Source organism: Ovis aries, chromosome 17, assembly GCF_016772045.2.
Source record: "Ovis aries strain OAR_USU_Benz2616 breed Rambouillet chromosome 17, ARS-UI_Ramb_v3.0, whole genome shotgun sequence".
NCBI lineage: Eukaryota > Metazoa > Chordata > Mammalia > Artiodactyla > Bovidae > Ovis > Ovis aries.
In genome coordinates this window covers 58862780-58889239 of record NC_056070.1, presented here as the reverse complement: position 1 = coordinate 58889239, position 26460 = coordinate 58862780, and the positions used below count along the sequence as shown (strand labels likewise).

General features: G+C 38.7%; 1 protein-coding gene across 4 annotated transcripts in view; it reads right to left on the bottom strand.

Annotated features, from left to right (window-relative positions):
• Positions 1-26460, bottom strand: part of MED13L (mediator complex subunit 13L) — a 285853-nt gene that overhangs the window by 45606 nt on the left and 213787 nt on the right. For all 4 annotated transcript variants that reach the window (XM_015101659.4, XM_015101660.4, XM_060400794.1 and 1 more), the window contains 9 exons: positions 20043-20188; positions 17344-17538; positions 16770-16958; positions 12415-12580; positions 10164-10268; positions 6082-6813; positions 5087-5312; positions 4040-4142; positions 3609-3733 (listed from right to left, as the gene is read on the bottom strand). In XM_015101659.4, the coding sequence (XP_014957145.2) occupies positions 3609-3733; positions 4040-4142; positions 5087-5312; positions 6082-6813; positions 10164-10268; positions 12415-12580; positions 16770-16958; positions 17344-17538; positions 20043-20188 (1987 nt within the window). The remainder of the gene's footprint in view (positions 1-3608; positions 3734-4039; positions 4143-5086; positions 5313-6081; positions 6814-10163; positions 10269-12414; positions 12581-16769; positions 16959-17343; positions 17539-20042; positions 20189-26460) is intronic.

The following is a 26460-nucleotide window of genomic DNA, read 5'->3' as shown; positions in this document are numbered from 1 at the left end:
CCTGTGGCCACTGCTGAGTTTTCCAAATTTGTTGGCACATTGAGTGCAGCACTTCCTAAATCATCTTTTAGGATTTGAAATAGCTCAACTGGAATTCCACCACCTCCACTAGCTTTGTTTGTAGTGATGCTTCCTAAAGCCCACTTGACTTCATATTCCAGGATGTCTGGCTCTAGGTGAGTGATCACATCATCATGATTATCTGGGTTGTGAAGATCTCTTCTGTACAGTTCTTCTGCGTATTCTTGCCACCTCTCCTTAATATCTTGTGCTTTTGTAAGGTCCATACCATTTCTGTCCTTTATTGAGCCCATCTTTGCATGAAATGCTCCCTTGATAACTCTTAATTTTCTGGAAGAGAACTCTAGTCTTTCCCATTCTATTGTTTTCCTCTATTTGTTTGCACTGATCACTGAGGAAGGCTTTCTTATCTTTCCTTGTTATTCTTTGGAACTCTGCATTCAAATGGGTATATCTTTCCTTTTCTCCTTTGCTTTTCGCTTCTCTTCTTTTCACAGCTATTTGTAAGGCCTCCTGAGACAGCCATTTTGCATTTTTGCATTTCTTTTTCCTGGGGATGGTCTTGATTCCTGTCTCCTGTACAATGTCACAAACCTCTGTCCATAGTTCATCAGGCACTCTGTCTATCAGATCTAGTCCCTTTAAATCTATTTCTCACTTCCACTGTATAATCATAACGGATTTGATTTAGGTCCTACCTGAATGGTCTAGTGGTTTTCCCCACTTTCTTCAATTTAAGTCTGAATTTGGCAATGAGGAGTTCATGATCTGAGCCACAGTCAGCTCCTGAATTAAGTCCCTTAATAGGCAAGATTATGTTTAAGAATGCAAATGAACTGAAAGCAAGATAAAGGAAAAAAAAAAAAATCTCACAAATAGAAGGCCTTTTATGTTCACTTACTCATTGGAGAATCCCCATGGACAGAGGAGCTTGGAAGGCTACAGTCCAGGAGGTCTCAAAGAGTTGGACATGACTGAGCCACTAAGCACACATTCAATGTTATGCAGTTGAAATGTGAAAAACTAAAGTCTGGGGGTCAAAACCTGGAAAATAGTCTCCAATTCCAGTTACTAATAAAATGAATTAGCAAAATGATCCTAAGGGAAACTGTTCCTTTGATTAAATGCCAGGCCAGAAGTCAGAGTAGAAACAACCGTTCCAGAGAAATGAAAATTAAGATTAAAACTGTCCAATTCTCCTTTGCATATTAACATTACTAAAATATATTTTTAAAAAACAGAGTAAACATCTCTTCATTTAGTCAGTAATTCATAATTTATACATAGAGTAAGGATGATGGTTCAGAGCAGAGACAAACATCACTAGGGATGTTGGCTATGAACAGAAACTGGGTGACTCTACAAAGCTTGGTTTTTTCTTTTCTTACATCTCTCTTTCTACTTATTTTTAATTCCTTTACTTTTCACACTTTCTGAACCACCACCAAACCAAAGCATCTGAACTAACCCTCACTAAAACCAATCCTAGATAATACATGGCTTTCCAGACACAACTAGGTACAAAATGGATCTCCAATGCCTGGGTCAAAGAACAAGGACGCGTCATTTCTTCTCACAGTGTTTTTCACAGTGCCACGCCCTTTTCTTCGTGCAGCCACTGTCTGAATTTAGGTCCTCATTTCTCAATCCAACAAGTTACCACATAGTACTCTCGCTTTCCATGTATCAGACTGGTGCAAAACAGTACCCACTTCTACCAGGTCAGCTCCCCACTCAGCAGCTTTCAGAAGAGCACATTACCAGTAAAGTTTGAGGTCCAAAGCCTGAAGTGTGGCCAAGTACCTCCCCAGCCCCAGCAATCTTTACCTCCCACTTAGGAAACAGATCAATGTGCTCACTATCCCACAAGGCCCCAGCCAGTTCATGGTCTTTGCTGAACCAAGACTCCTTCCAGGCTCAAAGACACATCCCTCCCCTGCCTCTCACTAACCAAGTCTTCCCACATTTCAAGTCAATTTCATTTTTTGAGGTCATGATTATCCCATCTTCTAAGTAGTTGGGTTTCTCAGGTGGCACTAATGGTAAAGAACCAACCTGCCAATGCAGGATCAAGACGAGGGTTCAATCCCTGGTCACAAAGATCCTCTGGAGGAGGGCATGGCAACCGACTCCAGTATTCTTGCATGGAGAATCCCATGGACAGAGGAGCCTCATGGGTTATAGTCCATGGAGTCAGAAAGAAGTACTTAGAATAACAAGATATATTTTATTTTAAAGTGAGAACGAGCTTTAGAAACCTGATTCTTATTTAACCTCCAAGCCTTTACTTAAAGGCTTGTTGCTTCATACTTGAACAGGTAGCATCTTTAGATTCAGATAAATTACTGCACTCACAGGGCTAAGTATACTTTAAACTTTATTTATATGTTATTTCTCCTAAAGTCTGTGAGCACCTCAAGCATAAGACTAGTAATTTAATTTTATCTATAAACCTAGAGAACCTGCCACAAAGGAATTGATCATTAAATAATTAACAAATATCATGTCAACTGGATGGATGGGAAAGTAAACATATAAATCAAAGAAAGTAGACTAATGCTTTGACTTCACTGAAGAGCAGGCCTCTCTTACTCATCTCCAGGTGCCCCAGAGATAACAGGGGCACTTCTGCTTACACAAAGGTACAGCTTAGTTAGGGTGATGACAACACACATTTCCTGACTCAGCTCAGCTGTTCTCCAGAGAATTATAAATTCTCATCTGTCACTTTAAGCATATGCTGTGCTGTGCTGTGCTTAGTCGCTCAGTTGTGTCTGACTCTTTGCAGCCCCATGGATTGTAGCCCACCAGGCTCCTCTGTCCAATGGGCATTCTGCAAGCAAGAATACTGGAGTGAGTTGCCATGCCCTCCTCCAGGGGATCTTCCCAACCCAGGGGTCGAACCTAGGTCTCCCACAGTGCAGGCGGATTCTTTAACATCTGAGCTACCAGGAAAGCCCAAGAATACTAGAGTGGGTATCCTATCCCTTCTCCAGGGGGTCTTCCTGAGCCAGGAATCAAACCAAGGTCTCCTGCATCGTAGGTGGATTCTTTACCAGCTGAACTACCAGGGAAGTCCAATCACATGATACCTTGTATTATTTAATGTTTACATGTATAAATTCTATTTCCTATGATGCCATAATCCTACAAAGTATAAATCATATTTGTAATCATCTCTCTAAATGCTGACTATTCTATGACATAAAGTTCAGTATGGTAAAGTTCAAAAAGTTCTATATGCCCCACTACATGGGCATTATTTTTAAAATCTAAGCTAAAGGGACTACATAATACATTCCTGTTATTCTCATATTGAGGAGTAAAAAGATAAAAAAGAAAGATTTTAATATTTACAATAGGAATAACACTAATGGAAAAAAGCCATCAACAAACAAAACCCAAGGGTTATCAGAGACTATACTAACAAGTTTCAGAATCCTTTCAAGGTACACAAACATTTTTGAAGAACATTTAGAACCTGAAATATGAGCTCCCAATTCAGTAGACCAAACTATAAAGAAATACTGAAACACTAGGTCCATCCACTGAATGCGTTTTTTTGTGTGTAGCTACTGCAGACTCACCCCAAGTTCGTCGTCATCAGAATTATCAAAGATGTTGTCTAAGTCATGGAGGGAAGGCGCTAAGTCTGTCACCTGTGTGAGGCTACTGGAGCCTGCCCGGCCAGCAGCGTTGTCCTGCCGGACATCTGTGGGAAGGAGGCAAAAGGCACTGAATGAGCAGCTTCCTCAAAGGAGAAGGGGTGAGGAGAGGACAGTGAGCAATGCCCTGCCTGCCAACTGCTTGCTTACGCTGTCAGTTAAATCGAGATACAATTAGTGCCAAATATGCTTATCAGTTTTGAAAGGAACTGAAAAACAAACTATGAAAAATATATTACAGATGAGGTCAAATCATTGCTATTACAATCAGCACATAATGTTAAATAGAGAAGCATCTTCCTTGCATTTACTTTAGCAACAGTCCAAGTGGGGCAAATAATCAGTGTACACACCTGTTTTAGTAGAACTGAAAAGGGACATGGCATTTTTCCCTTCAGGCACCGGCGTGGAATGACCTGGTGTAGTGACATCCTTGGTACCAAATCCATCCTCTGACTGTGTAATAAATTCAGCCAAACAAAACACATGAACAGCAACCCAAAGTGTGGAATATGAGGGAGAACACAAAGAATTAGAGGGCAGAATGGAACTTGTTATGAGCACAAGTGTGATAAACCATGGTCTATGCAACCAAAGGAAATAAAAGATATGTCCTCATCCCTGATTTTAAACTGAACCCAAAAACTCCCACACTTGCCCCTTAATCTGAGTCAACAGTACTGGTGGGGTTTGATCACAGACCTGCCACGGTGTTAAAAGCTGCCTTTAACATATTTTGGAGGCTGAATTATGCTTTAAGCTTTCTGGATCTAGACAGGTGTAGGAAGAATTCTCTTGAACTATACTGGTCTCCTTCCATTCTCTTATTTCCTCTGTTCTTAAGAATATTTCTTTAAATGGCCCAGTATTTTAGAATGGTTTAAAATTTAAGGCTAAAGACAGCAGACACCCCCAGTACTCATTTTTAAGATAATGAAACCAGTAAAATTATACTGACACAGTCTTGGAGTAGTGATGATATTAATTCAGAGAAATATAGAGGTAAAGCGCTTAACACAGTAAACAGTGAGCGCCTGATAAATGGTAGATACTGTCACCAATATTTTTCCTTACATTTTGGAATAATAATTAAAAAGAAATAAGCAGGGAGCATAGGCCAACAAGAATTAGCATATGAGAGGAAACATGCGCTGTACAAGCTATAGCCTGGAAGCTATGAGGCTTCATTTATGTTCAGCTGACTTTTGAACAAAGGTGAGCCATGACATAAAGAGGAACAATACGCTGTTCGATACAGTAGTACCAAGAGCATGAATATGGGGACAGAGCAATCAGGCAAGACTATCTCAAACATTGTGCCTCAAAGTCTTCCCACACGTGTTGTACAGACGTAGACTGAAACCCACTCCTGGCTGGCCTCTCTCTCTGTTAAGCGGTACCTTATTCTTTTTCAGGGAATCTTTCTCTGTCCCTTGTTTGCATTTCTTGTTCGCAGTAAAGATGTATTTTATGTCGCCATCCTCGAAAGTATATGGGTCGTTGACTTCTCCCAAACTGTCTCCAGGTTGTTGTGACAGAGGCAATGGGTCAAGAAAGTGGAGGGGCTGCATCTGGGGCTGCTTGTCTTGCCACACTTTAAACCGTTTGTTAGGTTGTGCTAAGAGTCTAGAAGGGGAAATGAATGATGATTTAAGCAAGAAATAGTAAAAAGACCAGACTTTTTTTTTAAGCAACATTTGTGATTTAAAAGCATTTGGAAGCTTAAACTTTGACAACAACAACAACAAAACTAAAAAAATCACCTTCGAGTGACTTTGAGAGACTATATTCACAATTAAATAAATCTTAGTAGCCTTTGTCAAGGCTTTTGTCTCTGGTTCCATTGATTTCACTTAACAGCAGAGATGGGCTCTGAGGACAGACTGTCTGGGCACAAATTCCATCCGTGTCATTTACTAACTGCATGACCCTAGTTTCTTTCTCAGCTATGAAATTAAAGGTAGCAATATGGCTGTGGTGAAGGTGACATGAGATAATCTGTGTAAACTGTTTAGAGGAACAGGTTGCTCAATAACACTCTGAAGTGTTACTAGCTGCACCATACACACGTGAAAGCACGCAAAGCCTTCCTCAAAAGTGTCAACATACAAAGAAGGCACTGACTGCAATGTGGAAAAACAGCAGACCAAAAATGAATTAATTCCAGTAAGCTAATCTTACAACATAACCTTTACAGGCCAGCATTTAAGTAATGACACATATGATAGATATCACGTTGGAGAAAGCATTTGACTTTTAAGCCCTTTCCAAATGCAGAGACTAGAATGGTGAAGAAAGACCTCTTTAGTTTTGGATCTGAAGGCCCTGATTCCTGGGAACCTACGGCCTTGGCCTTCTGGCGTGTGGTCAGGGGTGGGGTGGAGGATCGCCTTACCTTTGCAACGCGGTGCTCTCTGAGGTTACCTCCGTTTTGGCATCGCATCTCTCACCCTGGAGCTCTGGAGGCCGGAACTCAGCATCATCAACGGATGGGAGATGGTAACTGTGCCACCACTTATCTGATGACTCTGGGTTCGAGGGCCTGATCCCACAATATAAGGCGGTCTCACTGACCTCTGCCGTGAGAGGCAGTCTTTGGCCTACGAGGACAGTCCGGTCATCCAGAGCAGACAACTGCTGGAGTTCGAGCCCATTTCCATAGAGGGCTGGATTCACAGGGACAGAGGGTGGGTCCAAACTCTCTGCTTCCTGACCTCGCGGCTGAGGGCTGAGTGTTGGCGGCAGAGGGGAAATAGGGGAATGAGGTGAATCCATAGGATTCAGATTCATTTGCTTGCTTGTATTTCTGGAAGGCACGGCCATTTGCTTATCATACTTCCTACTGCTAGCCACCTCTAAGGAGGAGTCTATCCCTGCCAAGCCTAGCTTCTGTCCCGGTGGATCTTGTTCCATGCATAACTCTTCGGCCACAGATGGCCTGTGATGAAATGGTATCAAGGGTCTCTTTTGTAGCTTGTCTCCCTTGTCCTGTCTTTCTGTTGTTTTGTGCTTAGAAGAAGCAGGAGGTGGTAAAGATGAAGATGATGATGGTCCTGCACTGAACCCTGGTTGTGATATTGTGGGAGGTCGACTGGGGCCTACTGTACAACGTTTTAAAAGTTTATGCCTGAAATGAGAATGAAAATGAAGTAAGTAAATACAAAGGTGAATATAACTATACCATTCCAGTACTACAGAAGAGATGCCTCTGACCAGGTTATACCTTTTCAAGAACATGTTATACACACTAATACATCCAAGTGGGCTCTAGGTGTTAAATATATTGATAATGACTAAAAATCGCAACACATTCTGATAAGAAATGATGAACCAACTGCATGCAAGTTAAATAGATAAGAGTTGAACCTTAAGAAATATTCATTAACATGCCTCTAACCTCTTCAAAAACACTAATTTGAAAATCCCCAAATCTTTCAAATTTGGTGAGGGCCTCAGACAATCTATTCATTTGGCATTTTAAAACCAAGACCATTTGTCAAGAAAGGCAGCAAAAAAAAAAGCTTCCAATCTCTATTTTACAACACCCTGCTAACTCCAACAGAGAATGGTTTATAAAAGCTTAGAGTACTGTAAATCACGAACAAGGTAACTTCAATTCTCCCACAAAGTGTGAAACTAAGGGTCAGTTTTAAGAATATTTAATAGGATAAATATACTAAGAGCCTTATATGCTACTGTTATCCAAGAAAGAAGGGATAAAAGACAACTTTGGATCTTACAGAAATGTGATAAAATGAGACAGAAGTAAAAAGGTTGTGAGTGAATATGAAAACAACACACAGATATACAAATGCATCTGCCCTATCTAAGTAGAACAGCAAGTCTGCTCACAACCTAACACACTTCTTGGCAGGCGTGGGTGTGAGAAATTGCTCAGTAAGGGCTACTAGATAATGCTAAGGTTTAATCTGCACAAAAAAGTTATACAGCAGGTCAGCCAGTTCCTCCCAATATATAAATCATTCCCAGGAAAAACGTAAGCTCTCCTGCCAGTGTATCAGGAACTCTCTGAGGCCACTAGGGTGGCATTAAATTACTGTTGCATTGCACTAAACGATGCCCTAGTGGGCAGTAAAATGGATTTGTGTGGCATAATGGGATGGTTTAGTGGGACAGCAGGATGGCCACCCTGCCCCATAAGACCATTAAATAGTGTGAGGAGTGGACCATTCCATAATGGGTTCGGTAATCCTGCAGTAGATAATCTGAAAACACTCTTGCCAAAGTCTTAGCTACTCAAAAAAAAAAAAAAAAAATCCTGACTTTGAAGAAGTCAATAGCTTAAAGCTACTGTCAAAAAGGCAAAAACTGGACTTTAAATCTCCAAGGCACAGTACCACACTGAGAGATGAATGTCTCACCTGAAAATATCTCAATTATATCTTCTAAGGGTGCTTATTTAAGACCTAAGCTCTGAAAGTCTTTTACATAAAACTTTTTGATGTGGATTTTCTCCAAGAGCATTTAACCACACTGATCTTTTGAGATAGATATTTTATAGTAGCCTTTTCAAAGTAAGGACTTTGTGCAAAGTGGATAATCTAATAAAGTCATTTTCAACTAAGTCATGCATTTAGCAACTTAGCTACGTTGTGGAACCTTCAGAATAAGGGATACACCAGTAAGGAACAGACCTCCACTGCATATCTGTGAGTGGGTACGGGACCTCCCTGAAGGCGGCAGCAGGACCATCAGGCTCAAAAGGCTAACTATGTGGCACCAGTGGGAAGGAATCAGAAGCTGGGCCAAAGAGTGTAGAAACATATGGTGACTAAATGAATAAGGAAAGCAGAATGACTGTAACAGACATTTCAAAGGAAGTCAGTGTGAAATGCAATGATAAAACTGATCTAGAAAATTAAGGAAAATAAATGATAGTTCTAGGCCGAGAAGGAGAAAACTGACAGAAATGACTGCAACAGGGTTCTTGGTTTGATGTCAATATTAAGGGTGTATCTTAAAAGCACTTTGCAAAATATAAGACTTGAGTACATGTGAGAAGTCAGATGTAGATATAAATATTTAGAAGTCAATGGAATGGAATGCATATTTACAAATAAGATCTGAAGGGTATAAGAATTTGGTGAGGAGACAGAACAGTAACTCCAGAGGACAAAAGAAAAAGAGTTGTTTATTTATAATTTAGGTAAAAATAACTCAAGGTGCTGAATAAAAATGTGATAGAAATCAGTAAAAGGGTTATTTTAAAAAGTGAAAAAATCTAGATTAAGGAAAAAAGCAGGAAAAAATAAGAGGAATGCACAAGTGAAATTAAATACACTGAAATTTTTATCCTATGTACTTTCTAAAGGTGGATCAAAACCTGGCTGTAAGCTATTTAGAAGTCAATGTTATTAGGAAAATACCATTTTTCCTAATAATCACATGAATAACAGTGGCCTAGAGAAGAAAGGAGCCCAAGCATTCAGCTGGTACACCATTCCTATCCTGCGACTAGAGAGATTCTCACCAGCTCAGAGAAAGGACCCTTAATGAGCAAAGAATATCATCGAAAACATCCTCCTTGAAAAATCAATCAAGGGTTTCATTAGGTACTTAAAACAGCATCTCTCAACAAAAAGCTGACTACCAAGGCAGAGCTTGATAAAAGAGAACCAACTTACAGGAAAGAGGAGAGGGGACGGGAAGAATCTGTTAAAGTTGCTGCCTATGTGTGTAAACAAACATGTGCACACGCATGTGTGTGCTTGCAGAGATTTCTGGGCATCATAGCCTCCTCCCTACCCTGAAGCCAATTCATATATGCCACATTAAGGACCCCATGGTCTCAGTTAGAGAAATGGATAGCCAACTTCCAAGTATACTTATCTCAACTGACCTTTGTATAACCATTGAGCAGTGTCAAATGGAAGGAAAGCCACTCTAAGTTGAAGAGAATATTCAGAAAATAATTTGGGTTTCCACTCAAATATCTAAATGAACGAGCAACAATTCTGGCTTTCCTCAGATATTATTACCACATATCTACTTCAGTCATCAAAAAACACCAGCATCAACAAGAAAAATTTTCTATGGAAGGTCTATTTAATCCAACTTCTATTAATTCAAGCCAACTTGCTTGATATTTATCTCAACTTTATAATTAAGAGTAACTAAATAAACTCATTTAAATGGCAAGAGATTGTCTTGTTAAACTGATGCCTTTAGTTCTAAAGGAGTTGTCCTGAAGAAATCTGTGGGAGCTATTTGTTAACAGGGTCAGTTGTCTAAAAAGGCTCATTCTGAGTCCCAATAATAAAACTGTATTCTCTACATAGAAACAAAACAAAACAACAGCAAGCTTTTTTTCTAGCACTAGAAGTAGAAGGTTTATAAAGAAAACCAAGCAAAATGATGTGGAAGAAGTGGTCTGAGAGACCAGGAGACAACCAACAAAATGTACTATGATTCTGTCCAATTCTATCTGATTACTGCTCTGCCTCGGCCCCTACCTACCTAGAGCAAGAACAGCTGACTCTTTGGGTTGGATCCACAAAATCCCAAGTAGCAGGATTGTTAGCAGGCTCTTCTTCAAGAGTTGGAGTGGACATTTGGCTCCTCCTAAAAAAGGTTAAAATATGTGGTTTGTATAAACATGAGATAATATTCATACCTCTGGGGAGGAAAAGGATGTTAGAAAGACATGAATACATCTTACACAGTAACAGTATCCTGCCGATAGACAGTTTAGAGCAACCCAAGGTGTAGGGTTGGGGGGCAGAGGGGAAGTCAACTACTATGTCTGTGCACCAGAAAGAAAATCAGATTCAAAATACTTTTATTTAAGATCAATATGCATTTTAACATGGGTAGTACAGATAGCAATGAAAACATTACCTGGCACTATTAGCAGCTATTTTTTTAAAAGTCAGCTAAATTCCGGAGAGATAACCTAAATCTTTAAAAATTATCTTTTCATAGCATCTACGAATCATATACCCTCAGACAGATTATTTTTTGGTTCTGTTTGTTTTGCTTTATTTCTTTGTTAGACAGACTGTTTAAATCACTCTGAAAACATCGACATTTACTAGCATTTAAGGGCAGCACTCCATGTATATAATGTGAACCAAAATACAAGAATCAAAGATGTCTCCTACATAATCACTGGCAGCTAAAGACATCTATTGCTGCATAAATAGGAACACTGGGCAGTCCCCCTGCACTGTGGATCCTACTACAGCTGATGTTGCAGGTTACTGATGGCTCTGCAGGGACTTTGCTTGCTCTCCACCCTCCCCTGCCTTTCTGGGAGACTCACTTCCCCACGCAGTGCTTCTGACAGAAGGACTCTGATCTGTTAAGAATTAGTGGAAAGGTTAGTGGTGATAAAAATCAAAGATGGTAAATGAAAGAAAAAGAAAATGTTAGCGTGGAAATTGTTGAGGCACTGCAGACAGAAATGAAAATATCTGTACCAATAATTCTAACGGAAAGGACCATTTTTAAGCAAACAGAGCTACCTTTTAAATTCTAGAACATGACGTGATTGCCCACTGCAATTATTTTAGATTTTTTTCTACTCAATCTTTAGTAGCCTATTCTATATGTGTTAGTAATTCAGTCATGTCTGACTCTTTGCAACTCCATGGACTGCAGCCCGTCAGACTCCTCTGTCCATGGAATTCTCCAGGCAAGAATACTGGAGTGGGCTGCCATTCCCTTCTCCAAGGATCTTCCCAACTCAGGGATCAAGCCTCGGTCTCCTACATGGCAGGCAGATTCTTTACCGTCTGAGCTACCATTCCAGAGCCACTAACTGGGAGATAAATATATAGTATGAATTTGTTAAAAACTAGGTCCGAGGTCTGAAGGACAGCCCTTAAATGTGTATATATAAAGCTTTGAAGAGCAGTCACTTAAGAAACACTGACTTAACTTCTAAATGAGTCCTTTGGAATTACTGACAAAAATGTCCATATTTGTTCTGCTCCTGAGAATCAAGACTCATTGTTTACTTGTATCAGCCAAAAAGGTGGACATCTCAGTCATATCAAAACATGTGAAAATATGCTGAATATGTTTACATAATTCTTGATAAGTGAAAAGTGTTTACTGACTACTGTTTGACATTATTATCCATGCAATTAAAATAATCTCATCTTAGAATCAATTTCTACTCTTTTACAAAAATATGTTAAGGAAGGAGGGAAGGAGGTCAGAGGGGATAGACGGGAGGGAGGTGGACAAGAAAGGGAAGTTGGGGAGAGGAAGAAAAGAATTTCCCTGAATCAAGAAACAGAAGCATAGCAGCTACTAAACACTTCTCTAATTCTCATCCATTTAGTTGAGAAATACACTGTCAATTAAAACATGAGGCTAATGTATCATAGAAAACATGGCAATGAAGGTCATTTTCCTTTGTAAATAGCAAACGCTCATTAGTAAGTATACAGGGAAAAACCATACCCACAACTATTCTCCTGATATTCAGGGTGAATCTCCGAGTCAGCTGTGATAAAAAATGTCAGATGAATACCATGACAATCTTGAGATGATAAAGAACTTCACAGTCTTCCTGGACCATCAAATTATTCTAACATCTTTGCTTTGAATTTTACCCTATTATGATCTGAAAGACGAGCTAACAATGCAACGACCCCCTCAGGGTTTGGTCACACAACGGTGCCATGTGACTGATCCTCTTCATGTAGTAATAAAAGGCATGTCAGTAAACCACCACCCAGACAGAACGGAAAACACATACTTGGACTGGGTTCTGTTGAGGATGCATTCCTTCCAGACTCGATGGACCATATGATTGTGGAGTTTTGGAGGAATCTTCCCCGACCTCTTTGGACTGTGCATAGTTAGCATCCCCCCGTCTTGGGAGCCTAGGTGACTGACAGCACTCTGCGTACCTCCACTCTCACCTAGGAGAGAAAACACAATATGGAAGGTCAGAATTTTCTGAAAAGGCCTCCTAGCGCACAGACTGCTCAGGGGATCTTCCCGACCCAGGGATCAAACTTGGGTCTCTGGCATTGCAGCCAGATTCTTTACCATCTGAGCCAGCAGGGCAGCCCCTTATTTATTTAACATAGACATTTGATTGTTGAAACTGATCATGGCAGCTTTGCTGCTACCCCTGACAATAATGCTATCCATAGCTATGAGTAAATCTGCGTCAGTATAGCTTTCAGTCACATTAATACCCGCACTCACATACCCGCAATGGCATATCCATCAGGAGGCATTCCTACTCAGAGGTTTTGGAGATGACTTACATAGGAGGACTGAAACACGACAGCATTAAAGATATAAACATGCAGGGATTGTCTGAGTTTTTAAATCTCAATGCAGTAAATGAGTTTCAAGACAGAAGAAAACAGCAGAGGGAGCTTTATGCCCACATAGCTAAATGGCTGCGTAGCAACTGCACACTGTCCTGGGTAGGAGAGAGAAATCCTTAACAAGGTCAAATTTCAAATCCGTGTGTGGAACTCTTCATCCTTATGCCTGACACCATCTATGCAAGCTAATACTAAAAAAAATGAGAGACTAACTCCACATTTTATATCCGAGGATTAGAAATCCACTGGTTTCTAATATTTCCACTTAGATTTTCCAACTGTACTTGGCATGCAATACATTTTCGGTGGCACGCATGCTAAGTCGCTCTGTCATGTCCCACTCTGCAACCCGATGGACTGCGGCCCACCAGACTCCTCGGTCCACGGGATTCTCCAGGCAAGAATACTGGAGTGGGCTGCCACTTCCTCCTTCAGGGCCATTTTCTATTATGCCTACTTTAACTGTTGATACGATTAGTTATTGGTTGTAAATATTTTACTACTTTCATCTCATACAAGACAAATAATGAAGTCAATTTTCAGTATTAAATTCTGACTCAATTACTTTTATCTATTTGATTTCATAAACATATTGAGGGTTTTATTCCTGATAGAATTATGATGCAAATTATCTCAACTGAAATAATTTTAAAGTGCTCTGAAATGGTTCACTTTCATGTGAAAAAGAAAGAAGCAACCTAATATTACAAACTAATATTTCTTGGTATCAATGCAAAACAACCATTGTATGGAATTGACTGGTTAGTCTCAGCTCCACTTTTATTTTTTTTTAAATAAATAAAGCAAACCCCAATGCTTACATTCTTACGAACTGAAGCTTTCTTGTTCCCCAGAAAAGCACTGTTATAATATAAATAAGATAAATTAACAGAGACAAGAAATTTGATCTTTCATTGCTATCTTTTAATCTTAAAAGTTCTCTGTCTTGGCTCACAGGACAAAATATTTCATTTTGACTTTACAATGGATTTTCAAATGCCTATTATAAAACTAGGCAAAGTAAAGCAACAAACAGAAGTAGACAGCACAGCCCTTTGACCTCAAACACTCAACAGTATAACCAAACAGACTATCAGTCCATGGTATCATAAGGGAATTATTTATGACCAAAACAGGAGAGGTTGTGGGGAAAGCCAGCCAGACTCTTTTCTGATTAAACGTAGGTTAATATTTTTCAGTAGCTTTTAATGATTTAACTAAAATGTGGGTGGTATCTTATATGGAATTAAATGAGACTTGTATTACATGTTGTTAAATGCATATTCAATGCTGCTTCTCAAATTATCTCCATAAACAGAAGAGGCAAGCTGATCTATCTATTCACACAAGCCAGAATTCTGGCCCTCCCAGGTCCTGTGCCAATCTAGGAGACTCTTGGCCACTTTAAGGGGTAAAGTAACCCCCTTTGTCCTATGCCCAGGAAAGCATGGCAGTGTTCAATATCATTCAAGTGCAGAGTGATGAGGCTGAGCAGGATTCTCGCAGATAGAGCATTAGGAGTCCTAAGCTGTAATTTGATGTTATGATGTATAAAGCTGGACAAATTAATTTTATGACAAATACAACAGTCACTCTTATTTAGTGTTTCTGTTTTAGGAAATAAGGAGACATCAAGAGATTTATTCACCCAGGGTATAGCACAATGATATACACAGAGTTAGAGGGGAAGAAATCTAAAGATCTATAGTTGGAAAAGTACACACCTGAAATCCACCAGAATATAACATTTTTTTCTGAATTATGAATTTAAGAGTTCTGAACTAACCAAAGGTCAAGGCATCACGCACACAGTAGGCCTTCAATTTTAAGCTGAACACAAATTTTACGAAATACCAGGGAAAACAGTAACAAATGTAAATAAAAACTGATGACTTCTGTAGTTTGTTAAAAATCCAAACTTGCATATGAAATATGATTAACATTTTTTAAAATACTGACAATTCTAGACTTATTAATCTATCTTCTCTATGATGTTATTATAATTATAAAAAGACTATACAAGGGTTTTTCTGCTTTTTCAGTTTAAAAGTGGTTTTAATAAAAATCAAACTGTTGGCAAATCCTTTCACAAGGGATCATCCAAATTCTCTGCTCAACTGTATTCAGAGCTGGATGTAGTACATTTTTTCACCATCTTAGCAATTACAAGGCTCTTAAAAACAAAGGCTAAGAATTTCCTGGCAGTCCAATGGTTAGGACTCTGTGCTTCCATTGCAAGGGGCACAGGTTCAATCCCTGGTGGCAGAACTAAGATTCTATAAGCTGTGTAGGCCAGCCACAACAACCCCCCAAAACCCCAAACCCCTAAGGTTACATGTTCATTTCTATGTCCCTCACACAATATCTGGGTTATTCCTTCCAGATAACTTAATGTGTGTGCTATGTTGCTTTAGCTGTGTCTGACTCTTTGTGACCCTACGGACTTAGCCCGCCAGGCTCCCCTGTCCATAGGATTCTCCAGGCAAGAACACTGGAGTGGGTTGCCATGCCCTCCTTCAGGGGATCTTCCCAACCCCAGGATGGAAGCCATGTCTCTTATATCCCCCTGCATTGGCAGGCGGATTCTTTACCACTAGCGCCACCTGGGAAGCTGATAACAATACTGTGTGTTAACAATGGAGTTCTGAGCACTTCTTTGAATTCTTGTCCTACTGTTTGTATATTGCTTTACTGTTTATCAAGCACTGTCAGGTACACGATCTAACATGTGTAACAGTCCTGGAAACTATATAGAACTTAACAGAGAAGGAAACTGGTGTTCAAAACAAGTATGAGAATTAAATAAGGTCACTCATCTAGTAAAAACTAAAGCTAGGTTTTAAAAGGTGTGTTCAATCACAAAGTCTATACTTTTCCCCAATATGTTATTTAACCATGCACATTTATGGAATGTCACTACACGTCAAGCACTATGGCAGCAATTTTTAAATACTACCTTATTTCATTCTCATGAAAATTACCACGTGATGAACATGTATCATGCTTGACAGTCTGTTTTCAAAGTTTAGAGGATAAGACTTTGTTTACTGATGTTCCTGCCAATATGGCCCACATTAAATACCTATAAATAATCTTACTTCAGCTCAAGTATGATGATTATCCTTTTCTTAGTGACCATATTTTCAATTAAAATGAAGTCAATGTAACAACAAAAAAGGTAATATAGAATATATACTACTCGACAAAGGAAACATCTTCCCAATTTAAATAATTTCTGAATTTTCTCAAGAAGGAAAAATGTTGAAATGGACAAATTTTTCAAGTTAATTAATATCTGTCATTAGTGTAGACATTATTGAAAGGACAAAGCATTTATTCAGAGCTCTTGGATGTCAGACTAACTTTATAACAAGCGAAGAGAATTCACCCAAGACTTGTCCTTGTCTGGCAACAGACAACTGGGCAAGCACGTCAACTATTCTCTCATTTAGTATTTTTCACATCTCATCTCCTGACTGCATGTGTGTGCATGCATGCACATCAGTGTAAAAGGGTAGATGCATGTGTAGAACTGAAGAGAAGCAACGAAGGTGTTTAACTGGAGTAGAGACTAACAGACACGATTAAAATTCTGAAGCACATCAATTGTTTACAATTTTCCTTCTCTATTTTGTAAAATCCCACATTAGTCTATTTCCATCTCTTCCACCAGGAATTTCTCCGTTGTTTTCTCATCTGTTCCGTGGCAGGGGTGCTACATGACTTTCTGAAATCTCTTACCCCCAGGATGCTCCTGGATCGTACTCACCCATGACAGCCTGTTCTGGAGAAGTGGGTGGGGTGAGAGGCATCCCGCAGTTACTTGGGTCCTTCATGCTCCCAAGCCCCTGCTGCCCAACTGTAATATGGCCCCCGGTGCTGGCCACACTCTGAGGAACTGGGATGTCATTCTGAGAGATCAGCACAAAAGCTGAAGGATAAACCATCCGAACACCACCTGTGAGGAGAGCGAGCGAGAGAACAGGCCTGAGAAAAAGGTCATGCCAGACTGCCAAATTATTATTCCAGTGGTCAGAGTCAAAGCTCACTAGTAAAAATGAGACACTCATTAGGTACTGCCAAAAGTGATAGGTTCCATCCTTTCATAAGTTAATAGCTATTTAAACATGTGTTCCAACATTATCATAATAGCATTTGGAATACAGGGACCACTGGTGCTTCAGGCAAGATAACTACTCAGCAAATACCACTGTGTCAAGAGAATTCAAAAAGATGGGAAAATTATGGAGATTATTTTTGATGAATCTGAATGATTATCTTTTTAAATTAAGCAAGATGAAGAAGATAGAATTAAGTTCTTCAGGCAAAACATTTCCTCTTACCAACAATTACTTCTACTGCCACGGGGAAATCATCATCATATCCCAACTCTTCCTCTCCTTTCATTTCTTCTTTCTTTTTCAGCACCATTGGGTAGAAATACTGCCATTCCTCTATCAACTTACGGGTGGCTGGGTCTGACATCTTGTATGCTTGGCCTGTTAGCGTGCCATTTAAGCCATAAGGACTTACCAGTACTAAAGCAGACAGGAGAAACATATGTTACGCATCAGAGTAATCATTTCTACTTAGGTGTAATGCTACATACATGGTAGTTTTAGGGTGAGGCATACTATCATTTGATGTATACTGCTCTTTATTTCCTAACTCCTTTTTAAGTGTAATGTTTTAAAATTTCTTTTTTCTAGTTTTAGTACTTTTTATATGCCTCTCAACTCAAATCAATTTTTGAAGGAAATCAAATGGGAGGAGATATAATTAACACCATCAGACAAGTACATCAACACACAATACATAAGCTATCTATATGTAAGCTATCTATATATTATCTATCTATACATTAAAGCATATAAAAATCAATTTGGTAATAGCTCATACAGTGTGAATACTGAATCTTCTATGACAGAAGACCATTCAATACATATATCCTGAAACCAGCCTGGGACCTGAACCCTCTCCCTATGATTTCCTGAGACTTCCTAAATATTTGAGGTAATTTAAAAATAGTATATAAATAAAATGTCTGTTGGCAGAAAAGTATTAATGTACCAAATCTGAAACATAATGTTATGTATAAGTTCAGTTACAACAATTTTAGAGGTCTGCTGATTAAACAACTCTAAAATAAAATTTATTTTACATAAAGTAAAGGACTTAAAAAGTCCTTCTCTCTAATTCTTTCACTGTTTGACCTTGATGTCATTTTCACTGAGCTAGACACAAAAATGCAGTTAACATAACACTGTATAACTCAGTTCTTATTCTCACAGTGAGTATTTCTACATTTCAAATAACACTTTTCTAGGGATAAAAGTCACTTTTCCTTGATCCTGACTTATAAAAACAAATCTCAGCATAAGCATTCACTGGGAGATCCTTTTTGGGAGACAGTTTTTTTTCTTAACTGCTGGATGATATATCACATCAATCAAGACAGAGATGGTTAAAGACATCACATATTTCGTGTTGCCTTCTGCTATTCTGTATGGATACAAATGGAGAAATACTGATCTAAGCAACACAGCCAATCAAGGGCAATTTTCCTGTTTTAGCACTTCTAAGAAATCCCCACATCAATGTGATTAATTATGTTCACTATAATTGTCTATATACCAACACCTGCCCTAAGAATGTACCTTCTCTACACCAATCATGGGAAATAAGCAGGATAATGCCCCACAAAGTCTTCCATAATTCAAGATATTAGTAACAAACCAATAATATGTAAAGTAAGTAGTCTACAAGGACCAAGTATGGCCAATATTATCTTTCCCAACTTAGGTTAGTCATCTTTTCTCATGACTAGTAATTCCTTTTGTTACTTTAAGTAAATGCTTTGGGCTCCACGAAATCTAAAGTCAGGTAATCCTCAGCACTTTCAGAGTCAAGGAAATATAGTGTTTAAATAATCCTGACAGTCCACAAAATGAGCATATTTTACAACTCAAGTGTACAGTTTGAGAACTGGGCTGTTTTGAATAATATAGCAGTTCATACACAAAACATCCAAAAAACTACAGAATAATAAAGTACACAGTTTAAAATGTGTTGCTAGATGGAGGAAAATGCAGGCAATAATCAGGACAAAATTACATGAGGTTCAGTGTTCTTTTTTACCTTAAAAAAAAAAAAAAGCGTAACAATCTTTAGGGCAAGAAAAAGCTGCTTTCATCAAATTAACTTGCAATCATTTGTATAAGACCAAAAACCAATATAAATAATATGGAGGCTAAACAATCATTTGACTATTATATCAATAAAATACTTTAGTCAATTTTAATAAAAATATTTTTTAAATTACATTTTGTGATATACTCAGGCTATTTCAACCAGGCATCTCTAGAATTGATAAGATTAAGCAAACAAAAAATGTTTCTATATGGTTCAATTTAATATTATAACATTTAAAAAGAGTTATTCATAGAAAATTATGAATTCCAAAGACAAAACAAAGCTTTAGAATATATAGTTAGAAAAAAGAAACATGGTGTTATTTTGCTGATATCTAGGTAATTAGTCGAGCATTCATGAAAATATGAAGGTAAGTTAAATTATAACCAAATATCTACAACCAATGCAGTCCAAAATTAAAAGAAAATAAGGTATTAATAAAGAAAGTACAGACTATGCAACTCCAGGAATTTGATTTTGGTTAAAATTTCAAAGAGTACAAAGCTTAATAGTAACTCTCTGTTAGTCATTACAGTCCTAAAACCATAGGACAAAGAAAACAAGGAAAATCTTTAACTTATTAGATTTTTGATCTTCAGGAAATCCTCCACACTTTATTCTTTGACACACTTAAGACCATGTTGTAGCTGAGAGAAGCTTTCAGTAAAAAAATGAGCAAGCTATCATCACTTACTTGTGATCTTCCCTTTCTTCTTCAGAAACTAACCCTTCCTGCTTAGCTCAACATGTCCATTTCAGATACTACCTCATTCCATGAGACTTCACTGGGCAAGGTGGCTGTCCACCAGGTAGGCAGTGGTGGAGAGGAGAGACATCACTGTCTACTTACCTTGAAATGGTGCAGGTGAAGACTGAGCCATGTGGATATGCTCCTCATTGATCAAATAAATTGGCTGGTGTTGGGCAATCTCCACACTTGTGCATACATTACTTTCCCCATGAAGAAAGAATGTGAACGCACAGGACAAATGCTCACTAGAAGAAGACAAAATGAGAAACTCAGCTCTGCGTTTCGGTGGGAAATAAATAGGTGCTAGAGACAGGAACACAGATGGGACACAGCTTTACTTTATCGAGCATCCACCACAGCCTGCCCTGGATGATATTAACACGCACAAACTTTCCATTGGCTGTGGACAAATAACAACAACGGTAATTAAAGATGCCAGATAAAAGAAAGTTAGGTCTCACCGCAAAACTGGAAACGACTGTGCAGAATGCTTTCTGCTTCCTTTGCACAGTCTCCAACTATAAGCGCCTAAGGACAGGAAAAGAGTAATGTTTTTCTACCTTCTTGTGTATTACTATCTGAACTGGCTTTTAAATGACTAGGAACAATGACAAAGTAGTTTTGCTTGTGTTTGGTATGACATAACAGTAAGATCAAATTTACAATCTTATACCATTACAATAAGGTTATTAAACTTATTGAGCTAAAGGTAGCAATTAAGAACACTGCTATATGTTAATTTCCAATACAACTGCTAAGATAATATGTTTCTAAATGGACTGGTAATTGATTATATTTAATTTTCACAATTTACCTCTGATCACAAAATTTTATTAAAGCATTTCACTTCTCCATTTTCCACACAATTTGCTAAACACTAAAAAAATGATATGTCTTGGAGCAACATAATTTCAAAATTACTATAGTGGCACATTCTTTCAAAGTTGTTAACTTTGGCCTTAAGTCACCCATAACATCTCCATTTCTCAGGACAGCTTATAGGAACATTTGCCTGATGAACCAAAATCACTATATTCTAGGCAATCACCATTTGAAAACTCATCTTCCAAGATTTCCTTCTTTTCAAAAGTTCTCTAAAATATTATAAAGTATATTTTGAGTACCACTCAAAAAATTAAAATTTAAGTATAAAATTATAATGATTTTGGAAAACTGAAATAAAAATGACAATATTTTCACTCTATTCCTACAGGGAAGCATATATTAATATAGTCTTCCTTGACAAGTATGTTGCAATGATCTGAGAAAATTTTGTGTTTTACTGGAATGCGCAGCTTCCTCAATAGGACAGACATACCTAAACTTGATATTTGGGTATTTAGCACAACAGAGTAATCGTAAGATAATAAATTTAAACATTTCCTTAGCACCTTATGTCTAAGTTTGAAGTTCACAAAGAGGAAACAATGCATGTAATTTAAATATATACAAGTATACAGGAGTGTCAACAACATGCTGGCCTCCGTTTATGGAAATGACACTGAACACACAGAATCCCCCAAGCACAACATGATGCCAGGCATGTAAGATACCAACATACGCATCAACTGACTCTGGACTGGTCATTTTCGTTTGTAAAATCCAGTAGAGAAGGAGGATCTGACATACCCCTCTCGTGCTTATTAACCCATGCAGTCATCTGAATATTTATAAGGCCACTGGTGAGAGTTACAGGTTCTGAGTACAGCCCAGAGCGCACTTGCTCTTCCACTGAATCCCAACTGTGCATGAACATAAACACAAGCTACCTTTGTCTATCAATTAGGAAGTCAGAATGGTACAAGAAGTCTGAACAGTGACAATGAATAAAATATGGTTCATGTCCTCAAGGAGTGTATAAACTAAGGCTGACATAAATGCTTATCAGTACAATAAAGTCAAGTACAGAAACAGAAAATCAAAATGCCATGGGAAGGCTAAAGTGTACTGATTTTTTCAATTTTGAAGTCCAAATGCTTCAAAGAAGAAGAAATCAGATGAATGTTTGATTTCAGTATAGAGAGAAAAGAAAAAGTAAGAGATGAAATGTAAGGCAAGGAATAGATGTAGTTAGGAACAGGATATAGCTTAGAAATTCTAAAAGGAGGAAAGACAGGACATGATGGGAAAGGAGTCTGAAAAAAGAAGTCAGAGGTCACCCTTGAGACAACCAAAAGTCTTACCATGTGAAAAATAGCAGGGAGCCAATTTAAGGTTTGGTTTTTAAAAGTTGGCTCAATCTAAAGAATCGAGATTAAAAACCTCAAAATAGAATTCAATCTGAATTTGCTATGTTCCAAAAGAGGCTCAGAGGTTAAAGCGTCTGCCTGCAATGCAGGAGACCTGGGTTCGATCCCTGGGTCAGGAAGATCCCCTGGAGAAGGAAATGGTAACCCACTCCAGTGTTCTTGCCTGAAGAATCCCATGGACAGAGGAGCCTGGTGGGCTATAGTCCAGGGGGTCGCAAAGAGTCGGACATGACTGAGCGACTTCAATTCACTTCACTTCATAAAAGACACAGAGAAACACAAATGAAAACAGTAGGAAGTGAATCAATGACCTATTTCCTATATTGATAACTTTTAAAAACAAAACATTTTTTTTTTTTCCTAAAGAGACAAAACTACACAAGAAAAACAGCAAGTTATGGGAGAAACAGAACAGAAGCCACCAGTAACTACATAATGTTTGGTAAGTTACTTCACTGTTCTGATCACAGCTTCCTCATATGTCAAGCCAGATGCTGGCACAAACTGCTGCCCCTTCACCCCGAGAAATTCCCATTCAGAAGGTCTAGAATGAGCCCCAAGAATCTGCATTTCCATCCAATTCTCAGTGCTGCTGCTGCTACTCCTAGCTCAAGGTTCATGCTTCGAGAATCACTGAACTTTATGGCACATAAATTCTTCTCAGCTGTAAAATTCTTTTTTTCCCCTAAGATTACAAGAAACAAGAGGGCAAGGAGGACGATACTGATGACCTAAGGAGACTTTTGCCACTTCTAAGACCACACAGATAGAACTTACAGCATTGCCCATAACAGTTAACAACTATAAACACATAAAACGCCCGATTGTAAAGGGCTAGTTAACTAAGCTATGATACATCCTTACAAGATAATACTGTGTAACCACTTAAAAGAAAATACTGATACATAAAAACCTACCACATAAACCCATAAAAGATGAGGAAAAAAATAAGGTACAAAATTGTTGTGAATCATATACACCCATCTGTATAAATCTGTACAAAAATGCGAGAGTGGGGAGAAAAATATATGCACACACAATCTGCTTACCCTGGCATAAAATTTCTCTGGAAGGATTCACTTTAAAAACCTAATAATTTTGGCTGCCTTTGGGGAATGCAGTGGTATGACTAGGGGATAAAGAAAGGATTCTCAATAGTCTTTTCTACTTTTTGAATGTGGGGCCAGGGGTCACACAGAAGGTAATGGAGGCAGGATCTGAAGGAAGCCCCTGCCTCCCGTCCTGTGCAGTGCCTGCTGGCCCAACTAGAGGAACCCACAGCCTTTCATCTCACCACATTTGACTCTTAGTTGCAGCCTGCTGAGATCATCTTTGATTCTGAGTCTGTTATCTAACATGCTGGATATTTAATCAGCAAGCATCAATATCTTTATCCATGTCAGTGTTAAAAATGGTGAATGAGACTATACTGAGGAAAGAATCCTGAGTCACTTTATCAGGTAATTTTCCAGTTACAAATTCTCGCAAGTGCTGCTACTCATGTACAGTTTCTTGTCTACAAAGGACAATCTGAAAGATGACTATGTCAAATGTCTTTATAAAATGCAGACACATAACTACTACCGTATTACCCTGATCTAGAAACCTGCCTAAAACTCAAATTTAGGTTGTCTGATATAAAAGTTAACTCTCCTCATTTTACAGATGAGAAGATAAGGATAAAAAGTATGGCCTGCAAATGCCACTCTTAAAAGCACAGGTGGAATTAGATTTGAAATTTAGGGATCCTTCCTCTCCTTTTCACCATATACCTGTCTGCTGCTGCACACACCTCACTTCCCCAGAACGCTAGAGAACTACAGCTTTCCTTTTCTCTGTGAAGGGACTCCCATACTCTCTGCCACTCAGGAGTAGTCTTGATTTCCACAGCCTTACCTGCTCTTCACTAGACACACTACTCCTTTAAAGACAAGGGCTCCCTTGTCTTTCTCCCTCTATTGACTAAGGTCAAATAATCAACATGTAAATAAAATGATTAGTATAACAGTAGTACTGCTACTGATATCACTAAATAACCTATCTATAAATAACTCTGGTGTTATGAAGAAGAAAACTGTAAGGTGAATTTGGAAATACAGGTATAATGTGTTCACTATCAAAAAGATAAAGATCATCTGAATGGCTGAAAAATACTAAATCCATCTGCATAATACTTACACCAGACATGCAAAATTAAACCACATACATGGACATCACCAGATAGTCAACACCGAAATCAGACTGATAATAGTCTTTGCAGCCAAAGATGGAGAAGCTCTATATAGTCAGCAAAAACAAGATTGGGAGCTGACTATAGCTCAGATAATGAACTCCTCATTGCCAAATTCAGACTTAAATTGAAGAAAGTGGGGAAAACCACTAGACCATTCAGGTATGATGTGAATCAAATCCCTTATGATTATACAGTGGAAGTGAGAAATAGATTTAAGGGACTAGATCTGATAGACAGAGAGCCTGATGAACTATGGACAGAGGTTTGTGACATTGTATAGGAGACAGGAATGAACACCATCACCAAGAAAAAGAAATGCAAAAAAGCAAAATGGCTGTCTCAGGAGGCCTTACAAATAGCTGTGAAAAGAAGAGAAGCGAAAAGCAAAGGAGAAAAGGAAAGATATACCCATTTGAATGCAGAGTTCCAAAGAATAACAAGGAGAGATAAGAAAGCCTTCCTCAGCAATCAATGCAAAGAATACAGGAAAATAATACAATGGGAAAGACTAGAGGTCTCTTCAAGAAAATCAGAGATACCAAAGGAACATTTCATGCAAAGATGGGCTCAATAAAGGACAGAAATAGTATGGACCTATAACAGAAGCAGAAGATAGTAAGGAGAGGTGGTAAGAATACACAGAAGAACTGTACAAAAAAGATCTTCACGACCCAGATAATCATGATGGTGTGATCACTCACCTAGAGCCAGACATCCTGAAGTCAAGTGAGACTTAGGATGCATCACTAAAAACAAAGCTAGTGGAAGTGGTAGAATTCCAGTTGAGCTCTTTCAAATCCTAAATGATGGTGCTGTTAAAGTGCTGCACTCAATATGCCAGCAAATTTGGAAAACTCAGCAGTGGCCACAGGACTAGAAAAGGTCAGTTTTCATTCCAATCCCAAAGAAAGGCAATGTCAAAGAATGCTCAAACTACCGCACAATTGCACTCATCTCACACGCTAGCAAAGGAATGCTCAAAATTCTCCAAGCCAGGCTTCAGCAATACGTGAACCGTGAACTTCCAGACATTCAAGCTGGTTTTAGTAAAGGTAGAGGAACCAGAGATCAAATTGCCAACATCCATTGGATCACTGAAAAGGCAAAATGAGTTCCAGAAAAACATCTATTTCTGCTTTACTGACCATGTCAAAGGCTTTGACTGTGTGCATCCGAATAAACTGGAAAATTCTTTAAGAGATGGGAATACTGGACCACCTGACCTGCTTCTTGAGAAGTCTGTATGCAGGTCAGGAAGCAACAGTTAGAACTGGACATGGAACAACAAACTGGTTCCAAATAGGAAAAGAAGTACGTCAAGGCTGTATACTGTCACCCTGCTTATTTAATTTCTATGCAGAGTACATCATGAGAAATGCTGGACTGGAAGAAGCACAAGCTGGAATCAAGACTGTCAGGAGAAATATCAATAGCCTCAGATATGCAGATGATACCACCCTTATGGCAGAAAGTGAAGAAGAACTAAAGAGCCCACTGATGAAAGTGAAAGAGGAGAGTGAAAAAGTTGGCTTAAAGCTCAACATTCAGAAAACTAAGATCATGACATCCGGTCCCCTCACTTCATGGGAAATAGATGGGGAAACAGTGGAAACAGTGGCTGCAGTAGAATCACTGCAGATATGAAATTAAAAGACGCTTATTCCTCGGAAGGAAAGTTATGACCAACCTAGACAGCATACTGAAAAGCAGAGACATTACTTTGCCAACAAAGGTCCATCTAGTCAAGGCTATGGTTTTCCAGTGGTCATGTAAGAATGCGAAAGTTGGACTGTGAAGAAAGCTGAGTGCTGAAGAATTGATGCGTTTGAACTGTGGTATTGGAGAAGACTCTTGAGAGTCCCTTGGACTGCAAGGAGATCAACCAGTCCATCCTAAAGGAGATCAGTTCTGGGTGTTCACCAGAAGGACTGATGTTTAAGCTGAAACTCCAATACTAGCCACCTGATGCAAAGAGCTGACTCATTTGAAAAGACCCTGATGCTGGGAAAGATTGAGGGCAGGAGGAGCAGGGGAC